This window comes from Acipenser ruthenus, chromosome 2, assembly GCF_902713425.1.
Source record: "Acipenser ruthenus chromosome 2, fAciRut3.2 maternal haplotype, whole genome shotgun sequence".
NCBI classification, from domain to species: Eukaryota; Metazoa; Chordata; class Actinopteri; order Acipenseriformes; family Acipenseridae; genus Acipenser; species Acipenser ruthenus.
In genome coordinates, this window is record NC_081190.1 from 55,225,738 (window position 1) to 55,236,656 (window position 10,919).

Sequence of the window (10,919 nt, forward strand, 5' to 3'; positions counted from 1 at the left end):
AATAACTTAAAATCTTAAGCTCTAAGTGCACTTGCGAAGCCCTCAGGCTGCGTGAAAGCTTATCCTGCTCAAATGGCTGTCTAAGGGCAACACCACTGATCATGATCAAAAGTACCAATACATTTTATCCAGATCAGAAATGGCAGTGTAAATGCGCCTATTGGTTAGTTTCCCTAGTTACGGCATGTGCAGCTCCAGGATCGGATCACGATTACGGATCAGTGGAGCCTGATTCTGCTTAGTACAACACCTTTGCATGATCCAGCTGCAGTGAACCCAGATCCGATCCTATTTTTTGATCTTGTTGGTACAACCAACCCGAAAAGTCAGTCAGAGGTTGGGATTGGAATTGCTGTTGAAGCGTTTTATTTAAGAATTCCAGAGTATGCTTTGGGTAGTTGTTGTGTTAGAAGATAAACTGTTTATAAGCAGATGGTATTATTGTACTTTGTAGAATGTTTTGATACATGGCTGCATTCATTTGATCTTCAATCACATGAATGTCTCCAGTCCCTGAACTGCTGTACCACCCCACATGACCGAAACACATAACCGTTTAACTGTGGATACAAGGTTTTCTTCATTGAAGGCTTTCCCTTTTTTTCTTCAAGCATACAGTTGTATTGTACTCTCATTGGACCAGAGAATGTTGTTGAAGAATGTTTCAGATTCTTGCCTACAGCAAATTTTAGACTTAAATTATATATATATATATATATATATATATATATATATATATATATATATATATATATATATATATATACAGTTGTAGTCAAAAGTTTACATACACCAATCGAAATTTATAATTTCTAGAAATTTCTCAAACAAAGAATTATAGGAAAAGTCTTTTGTAGCAAAAGTTTTACTTTTGTGAATAAGGACAAAAAGTTACAAGAAATTATTTATTTCAGCAATTGTTTTGTCAATGAGCTTTTGATCATTAGTGATTTTTGACCATTTTTCAATGCAGAACTGTTTCAGTTCATTCAAATTCTGAGGACTTCTCTTGTGCACAGCCTTCTTCAACTCATACCAAAGATTCTCAATTTAATTTTGATCGGGACTTTGACTAGGCCATTCCAGAACCTTGACTTTATTCTTTAACCATTCTGAAGTAGATTTTGATCTGTGCTTTGGATCGTTGTTGTGTTGGAATGTCCTTTTGTGCTTTAAACCAAGTTTTGTAGCAGAGGGTTTCAGATGATTGGTTAATATCTTTTGTTATGCTATGGAATCCATTTTACCATGTATAGGAACTAAATTCCCTGTAACATTAGAAGAAAAACAAGTTTTTCTTCTAATGAAAAAAACAAGTTTTTTCTGTAGCTTTGCTGTACTTATGCCTGCCTGCTCCACTTCACAAACTGTGTCTCCTTTAATGCCCTTCTTTCCACTAGTGCAGATAACAAAACGATCCATAGCAACAATCGAGTCATTTAATTCAATTAACCTTGTATACATAATAACTGTAATTCACTCACTTTATAAACCTGCTACCATTAGAATACTGCCACCAGTTTTTTTTTTTATTTATTTACATTTTTTTTATTCATGCAAGGTCTTTCTCTAAATTGACCAAGAAAAAGGGGGCGAGGGTTATGGGTAGATTAGATTAGCAATAAGCGTCCTTCATAAAATAAATGTATTAGATTACCAGTAGAACAGGATGAGGAAGGTGCATCATGAATCTGTAACTTAGTGCTATGGATTGATTTTATTGTTAGACTAATTTGATACGATTTGTCCCGCACCCTCCTGATAAGGTGTTACGCCCCCTTTGTGGGGCACACCCCACAGCTTGAGGACCCCTGATGCAGAACACCACAGCTTCAGGAGGAAACTTTGTTCTCCACATAACAGAACCATAATATACTGTATGAAACTACAGATATTAAATCAAATCTCTGAAATGTTTTCGCTGCCATTGTAATGTCCTTGTGTTTGTTTATAACTGTTCTATTGACAGGACTCCCTTGTAAATAAGTAATCCACTGGTTATACATGTACTACATATTAACTTGGATGCATGGCTCCCTCTCTCTGCAGGGCAATTTTGGCAGTGTGGAGATGTGTCGCTACGATCCTCTCCAGGACAACACTGGGGAGGTGGTAGCCGTCAAGAAGCTGCAGCACAGCACAGCCGAGCACCTGCGAGACTTTGAGCAGGAGATCAGGATCCTCAAGTCTCTACATCACGACAACATTGTCAAATACAAGGGGGTGTGCTACAGTGCAGGTACGCTGTGGAGATGAAGCATTTACTCCAGTCTTCCTTTTTCTGTTTTTAGGAAAAATGGTGGTGGCGTTTTGCACTCCTGTGACCTATTTCTTAGAAATATGTATTTATTAATGGTGTTTTTTAGTAAATGGCTTCAATGTTACCAGATGTATATAAATAAAGTGAACTAAATATAATATACTGTGTGTCTGACACACTGTGAAATGAAGTCACTTGAATCACGCTCCTCAGAAACAAAGCACTGGGCTGTTTCACTGCAATACTGTTTTAACCACTGGCCATATCAGTGATGCCGATCTTTTTCTTTTTCAAATACTGTACATTTTACAACAGCTTTACAAACTATTCAAAATAACTTGCTTCCCTGATGTGAATTAAATAAAAACCACTTTGGCATTAGTTTCTAATCTGGGTTGAATACAGACATGAATGCCTTTTGAATGTAAAACAGTTATCTTTGTGGCTATGCCCCCTTTGTGTTCAATTGAATGGCTATTCCAAAATAGGTCTGTAAAGTGTGGGTCATTGACACAAGATACAGCATTTGCATATGTATTTGTCAGATATGACTAAATGGATTAAGCAGAGATCACACTTTGAAATGAAAGTTCAGCTGCTTGTGACACTGCATCTAAATGTCTAACAGACACTTATATCTGCATTTTCATTTCTCTCTTTCCCCCAAAAAAGGACGAAGAAACCTGCGGCTGATTATGGAGTACCTGCCCTATGGAAGCTTGCGGGATTACCTTAACAAAAACAAAGAGAGAATGGATCACATGAAATTGCTTCTTTATGCTTTTCAAATATGCAAGGTATGTTCTTTTCGTTTTTGAAACCTGACTTATTTAGTATGACAAGTTGACATTGCTTGCAGGATATCATCAGAAATTACAAATGACTCGGTCTCACATTCTGCCTCTTTTACCTTATTTTCAGGGAATGGAGTACCTGGCGACAAACAGATACATCCATAGAGACCTGGCAACAAGAAACATTCTTGTTGAAACTGAACACAGGGTAAAAATTGGAGACTTTGGTCTCACGAAAATGTTGCCAAAAGACTCGGAGTATTACAAAGTAAATGAACCAGGAGAAAGCCCAATATTCTGGTAAGCAGCCAGTTAGCACTAAAAAGCCCCATGGACCCTTTGTGTCATGGGACATGTTGGTTAAAACTGAATGACACGATACGTTTTGTATCTTAAACTCTTGAAGACTCTGTCCTAGTACTTTGTAAAATACAAACTGCCCTCCATGTATATAAGATGCATAACTTTCATTTAGCTAGTCTGGGTCTCTGTCTAAATCAATATCCATATGTTGAATTCAACCCCCAGCTCACTTGTATGGTATGTGATTCCCTTCTGATTCATGCAAGGTCCAAAGCATGTAGCTGATATCACACACCGACGTTTTTGATATAATATCCAGTATTTCCATTTTTGGGTGTTGCCTCTGGGATTAGTTTCCCAAATATCCCAATATTGTCCACGATTGATGCAAGCAGAGGTGCAACATCATAGTAATAGATTGTAGATCAAATTTCCATTCTTTATTATTTATTATTTAGGGAATCGACACAGCCCTCACCACAAAATACATAACCACGGGACCTGAATTACTTCATCAGTGATTCAATCATTCAAAATTAACAATTCAAATAGTCATCATGATGTTTGCAAACAATATTAAAATACAATACAGTATTATAGGTTGTAATGCATGCTATTTCAATTTTTATTCAGTTTTGTAGTTTCTTTGAAAAGATCTTCTCTGTTTAATGCAAGTGCTCTTTCATACTTTGTATGACCTCACCTCTGTTATACACACAAGTACAAAAACGAGCAAACATTATTTTCATTTGCTTTTTCACATTCTAGAGGGTCTGATACAATTGTTTTTATTCTTACAAATTGGGAGTATGGCAAACCTTTTTTCAAGGATGGAAACTATCAGCTCTCTGTGTATTATTACGATCAGTAGGTTTACGAAACAGGTTAGTCTCCATCCTCCCTTTTGAGAGACAAATTCTTACATCTAGAATTCCACTTTTGAATTGCTACTAGCTGCAGTAAACTTAATAGTAGGCTATATATTATTTAGAAATTCATTATGGTGGCAAGTGCTTATTTCTTTAATTAAATTTTGGTGTTTTATAGCGAATTTAATACTTGTGAAAAGTGTTGTAGTTTCATGTCCAGTTATTCCAAATAAAGCACTTTCTGAAATGTGTGTTTTTCTAGAATAGTTTCGCCTCTGCTGTGTTCACTCCAGACAGTGTCATTGTCCTGGGAAATGACTCTTAAAGTAGATCTATATTTTCTGATCGTCTCACTAATGAAAAAATCCTCTGTCTTGAAGATTTGATTGTATTTGTGTGTTTTAAACAATGCAGGTATGCTCCTGAGTCTCTGACTGAAAGCAAGTTCTCTGTGGCATCAGACGTCTGGAGCTTCGGAGTGGTCTTATACGAGCTGTTTACATTCAGTGACAAACACAAAAGTCCACCGGCGGTTAGTATATACCTGCCCTTCTGTTTCATGCACTATATAAAATAATGTACATGTATAAGAACATAAGAAAAGTTTGAGAACGAGAGAAGGCCATTCGGCCCATCAAGGCTCGGCCCTTGTTATCACACCATTCACCCCTAATTGAGGGAACTAATTTAAAAGCACAGAATCTAGGTTTTTTAAATGCTCCCAGTGTTTTAGATCCTACTACTTCACCTGGTAGGCTACACCATGCATGTTTAACTCTCTTGTGTAAAAAAGTGCTTCCTACCTTCTGTTGTAAACTTACATTTACTAAGCTTCCATTTATGCCCTCTTGTTCTTTTCTGCACTGTAACCCCGAGATCCTTTTCGAAGTCAAAGTCCCTATTTCCATCCCATTCATATTATACTTACAGTATGAAATTGATTTTTGCCATGGTCTTGTACATCCCACTGATTTGATTTTACACTTCTCACAGTTCCTCTCTGCTTTCTGTTTAATCAGTTCTGTATGCAATTACATGTCCTCTCCTCTATTCCTGCTGATTTTGATTTATTTCTAAGTCTCTCATGTGGAACTTTGTCAAAGGCTTTTTGAAAATCAAGATCAATTATATCATAAGCGTTGCCATCATCTACATTAGCTGTAACATCCTCAAAAAAGTCAAGTAGGTTTGTTAAGCATGACCTTCCTCTTCTGAACCCAAGCTGGCGATCCTCAATAATATTGCTGCTGTAGCAATAGTCTTCAGGCTTACCTCTCAACATTGCTTCCATCATTTTGCATGTTACAGAAGTTAAACTAATAGGTCTATAATTACCTGGGTCTGTTTACACTCCTGTATGTGGAATTCTTCCCCCTCTTCAGGACTATATAAACCACTTTACCGAAGAACAGCATGTGTTCAGTGGCGTTCTAACTGGAAAGGGGCTATTTTGATTTTGTTCGTAACACCTGTAATGTGCCAGTTCTTTTAATTGAGATTTAATCAATCTGGTAATCAAATGTTAGGTTTTATTTTAGTGTGTATCTATATCTATATATATATATATATATATATATATATATATATATATATATATATATATATATATATATATATTGATATATTGCTGACATATTTCTTTCCAATTCTGAAGGAGTTCATGCGGATGATTGGAATGGACAAGCAGGGACAAATGATTGTGTACCATTTAATTGAGATTCTCAAGTCAAACAGACGGCTTCCCAAACCAGAAGGATGCCCGGAATTGGTGAGTTGATATCTATGTAAAGAAAATGTATACAGTATGTGTAAGATACATTGTGTTAGAAATGGATGCATATAGATACAATACATGTTATTATATATATATATATATATATATATATATATATATATATATATATATATATATATATTGCATTAAATACTGTTAAAAACACAAGATCAGCAGCAGTGTGGAGTATTAGTAGTGGCTAGGGCTCTGGACTCTTGACTGGAGGGTCGTGGGTTCAATCCCAGGTGGGGGACACTGCTGCTGTACCCTTGAGCACGGTACTTGACCAAGATTGCTCCAGTAAAAATCCAACTGTATAAATGGGTAATTGTATGTAAAAATAATGTGATATCTTGTAACAATTGCAAGTCTCCCTGGATAAGGTCGTCTGTTAAGAAATAAATAAATAAATTATTAATAATAATAATAATAATAATAATAATAATAATAATAATAATAATAATAATAATAATAATAATAATAAGCATTGTAAGTAGTTGACAGATTTTTTTGAAAATGGAGGGGAGTTCAACGGGGCCTTATAAACGTTTTTTATACCATGAAGCCGAATAAGAAATGCCTCAAACGACAAAATTGAGGAGTTACAATTGTTTAAAATACTCCGTTTACTACATAATTGAACTATTTATTAACAATGCCTTGTAACTTAAGTTTGTTTACTTTTTGGTTGTTTTCCAAGTGTTCTCCATTTAAATTGTATTTAAATATATAACATATTTTTGGTTTGCTTTACATATTTAATAAACATAAGACAGACTAATGTCAAATCTAGCATCATATTAAGAAAGATATTGTACGGTTTTGTAATTATAGGAATTCATTTACTGTATTTATTTTAGGTTTTGTGGGACAATAAATTATTTCCAGATTAATTTTGACTGCTAGTTTGTCTTTTTAATGTTTAAGGCTTAATGTATACTTTTTAAGTTATATGCAGGCAACTCTTCTTTTAGCAAACAGTGTATTTATGTTCTAGTGTGTCTATATATATATATATATATATATAGTGCCTTGCAAAAGTATTCAGACCCCTGACCAATTCTCTCATATTACTGAATTACAAATGGTACATTGAAATTTCGTTCTGTTTGATATTTTATCTTAAAACACTGAAACTCAAAATCAATTATTGTAAGGTGACATTGGTTTTATGTTGGGAAATATTTTTAAGAAAAATAAAAAACTGAAATATCTTGCTTGCATAAGTATTCAACCTCTGTGCTGTGGAAGCTCCCAGTTTACACCGATGAAAGAAATTGCCCTAACGAGAACACAATTACCTACAGAGTTTAGTGGCTGAGAGTGGAGTAATGGTGCACCAGTCAACCATATCAAGAGCTCTGCATAACACTGGCCTGTATGGGAGGGTGGCAAGAAAGAAGCCGTTACTCAAAAAGTACCATCTGAAAGCACGTCTGGAGTTTGCCAGAAAGCATGAGAGTGACCCAGCTGCGATGTGGGAAAAGGTTTTGTGGTCAGATGAGACCAAGATAGAGCTTTTTGGCCAAAACTCAAAACGCTATGTGTGGCGCAAACTTAACACTGCCCATGTCTCAAGACACACCATCCCTACAGTGAAGTATGGTGGTGGCAGCATCATGCTGTGCGGATGCTTCTCATCAGCAGGGACTGGGCATCTTGTTAAAATTGAAGGAAGAATGGATGGAGCAAAATACAGGGAAATACTGAAAGAGAACCTGCTTCAGCCCGCTAAAAAACTGAAGCTTGGGAGGAAATTCACCTTTCAGCAGGACAATGATCCCAAGCACAAGGCCAAAGCAACATTGGAGTGGCTCAAGAACAAAAAGGTGACCTAAGGTGTCCTACAGTGGCCCAGTCAAAGTCCTGATCTCAATCCCATTGAGAATCTGTGGCACTATTTGAAAATTGCGGTCCACAAGCATTGTCCAACCAACCTGAACAACCTGGAGCAAATCTGCCAAGAAGAATGGGCCAAAATCACTCCAACACTGTGTGCAAAGCTGGTACATACTTACCCCAAAAGACTTAAAGCTGTTATTGCAGCGAAAGGTGGCTCTACCAAATATTAATGTGTGGGGGTTGAATACTTATGCAAGCAAGATATTTCAGTTTTTTATTTTTCTTAAAAATATTTCCCAACATAAAACCAATGTCACCTTACAATAATTGATTTTGAGTTTCAGTGTTTTAAAAGAAAATATCAAACAGAATGAAATTTCAGTGTACCATTTGTAATTCAGTAATATGAGAGAATTGGTCAGGGGTCTGAATACTTTTGCAAGGCACTGTGTGCAGCTGGCTCTTTGAGCTAAATATATATATATATATATATATATATATATATATATATATATATATATATATAAAATAACAAATCAGTTGTCAGTTGAAATATCAGAGAGATATTTCGAAAGAGAATAAATAATAATAAAAAAATAATGTTAATATACATTTTTGTACTTGACAACTCCACAAGTATTGAACATGATTTTCCTTTTCCCTGTACTAGGTGGCTGCTTTTCAATACTTATAGTGATTAAAGAAATGGGTTTATAATTTTTTTGAGCAGAAATTTTCAGTTTGATACAGTCCTATAGAACTGAGTACTACATAGGATTCTACCACTATAGGATTCGAAAGGACATTTTCGTAAGGAAGGAAGGTCTAGTAGAGGAGGGTCCATTAACACAATGCTCAACTATATGCATAATGATCAACATTATATAAAACGTGTCAAATAGAAACACAAATGTTATACAGATTTAATTCAGTCTAAGGAGCTGCTGCTTCTAAAGAAGAAATGTTGATTACGCTACCACAGTGGTATCCAATGGCAACGTGCTATCACGTTGTGTGTCTGGTTACCATCGCAGAAACAAATTTTTTGAGGTAAAATGTAGAACAAATATCAAAACCCAATAATCCTGCATTGGCACTGAATGAAAATATTTGGGGTTTTGACTTGTATTTAGTCAATTGCTAGGTCTTGAATCTTGTAAAATATACATTATTTAAATTTAAAATAATTGACTGAATTGGTTGAAAGTATAATTTGTGAAAATAATATTAGAAGAACAACGTTTTTAGAGATGCCCTTTTAATAGGATCAGCAGGATATGTATGTAAAACACTAGCTTTCAAGATCACGAAAGTTTTGAGGTAAGAAGTGGAAACTGGGGGATAATGCTTTCTCTGCTCTAGAGGTACTAAAGGTGTGGTATTTTCTTTGATGTGCATTTCCTAAAATGTTCCAGCACGTTTTAGGATTGTGATATAAATGTCGTCATGAAAATATTACATTTGTATTGTCTTAAAAAATTAACCACAGAACTTAATCTCATGGCCAGAATCCTAAAATTGTGTAATCTGTATTTATGAGGCATTATTTGAGTATTAGTGCCTGGGTTATTCCATTTCTAACCTTTTTTTATATGTAATTCAGATCTACTCAACAATGCTGGAATGCTGGAACAACAACAAAAGCCTGAGACCAACCTTTAAGGATCTAGCCCAGAGAGTAGATGCTTTCAGGGACAGCAAGGGATGAGTGGAGCCAAGTGTACTTCCTTCAAAGCAACATCTGTGAAAGATACATTCGCCAGCCTCAGTGGCACGGAACTGGCAAAGCTAGCCATGAAGAGCCCAGACTGCAGTATTTGGCTGTTCTTTGGCTGGCCTAAAACACTTTACTTCCACAGAAACTTTACAGAGACCTTTGTTGTTGTCCTTAGAGTATTTTTTTTGTTTTTTAATTGTATTGTGTTTTATGTTGTATATTGGCATCAAGGATGGTTTTACCTCCTCATTTTAACAAGGCAAATAATTGAAAGGAAAATTAGTGGCTGTTTTTTTGTTGTTTTTTTTTTTACAGATAATATATACAATCAACAACAAAAAAAACTGTTTGAAAAATACTTTAACAAATCTAAATTGTAAACTCAGTGCACTGCAGATTATATTTGAGCAAATCCTTCAGCAGTGAATGTAAATTGAGAACATGGTTTGAATATATTTCTTTGTCTTGTAAAATATAAATCTCTAATTTTGTATTTTTTTTTTTCATTGTAATGCAGGTGCTGTTGGATTAAAATATATATTACTGCTCTTGTGGACTCTAGAATGTTATTTATATGTAACACAAACTCCCCTGTTTGGTGCAGTTGAACAGATAAACATGAACAGATACATGGACATTGTTATTGACTCTCAGCCAACCAGAGCCACCCATACAGTCCTTTACTCTTTCAGGTGCTGTTCACGTGAACAGTCACAGAGTCGACGGTGTGCTTCACTGAACAGTTCTGTGAGCGTCCTTTCACAGGCTAGGATGAAGGCTACTAGCACCGCCCTGCAGGTCCAGTGTGCCTAACAACACAACATTAACAGAACCTAAACAACCAATCACAGAACACTCACACACACAAACAACACGCAGTCCAGTGGCCACGCCCCCTTGCTCACGCCACAGTTCTGGTAGAGCTCTCAGCTGTCAGGCTTGTGCACAGCAGCACAACACAGACACTCACCGTTAAAATATCTTGTCTTTAACCCAGGATTTTCATATCGCAGGAGAGTAGAAGTGAGTAAACTATCCCTTATATGAGTGGGTAAACGCTATGCTGCCCAAATTAAAAGTGGATAAACGCTGTTTACTTGCGTATGCCGTTGACTACACCACTGTGTGTGTATATATCTCTATATATTGTGGAAGTGCACCCCTAGTAGATGGAAAGTTGGTAGGAGTAGGGACCAGTGTGTGGGGCAGACAGATGACACCCGAGGTAGAATAAAGCACTCTCACATTTATTTTGGCACACTCAGTGCTGCTCCAAAAAGTAACAAAATATACTTTTCACACAGAATAATAAACAAACAAAATCCTCACCGTGAAAGGCTGGTACATAATGTTCTTATCT

General features: G+C 36.0%; 1 protein-coding gene across 1 annotated transcript in view; it reads left to right on the plus strand.

Moving 5' to 3' along the window:
- LOC117409044 (tyrosine-protein kinase JAK2-like) overlaps positions 1 to 10,107 on the plus strand; it is a 112,893-nt gene extending 102,786 nt beyond the window's left edge. Inside the window, exons 19-24 of the mRNA XM_034014573.3 lie at positions 2,050 to 2,239; positions 2,933 to 3,057; positions 3,182 to 3,354; positions 4,641 to 4,758; positions 5,881 to 5,994; positions 9,446 to 10,107. Coding sequence (XP_033870464.3) covers positions 2,050 to 2,239; positions 2,933 to 3,057; positions 3,182 to 3,354; positions 4,641 to 4,758; positions 5,881 to 5,994; positions 9,446 to 9,550 — 825 coding nt within the window. The 3' untranslated portion in view covers positions 9,551 to 10,107. The remainder of the gene's footprint in view (positions 1 to 2,049; positions 2,240 to 2,932; positions 3,058 to 3,181; positions 3,355 to 4,640; positions 4,759 to 5,880; positions 5,995 to 9,445) is intronic.
- The last annotated feature ends 812 nt before the right edge of the window (positions 10,108 to 10,919 follow it).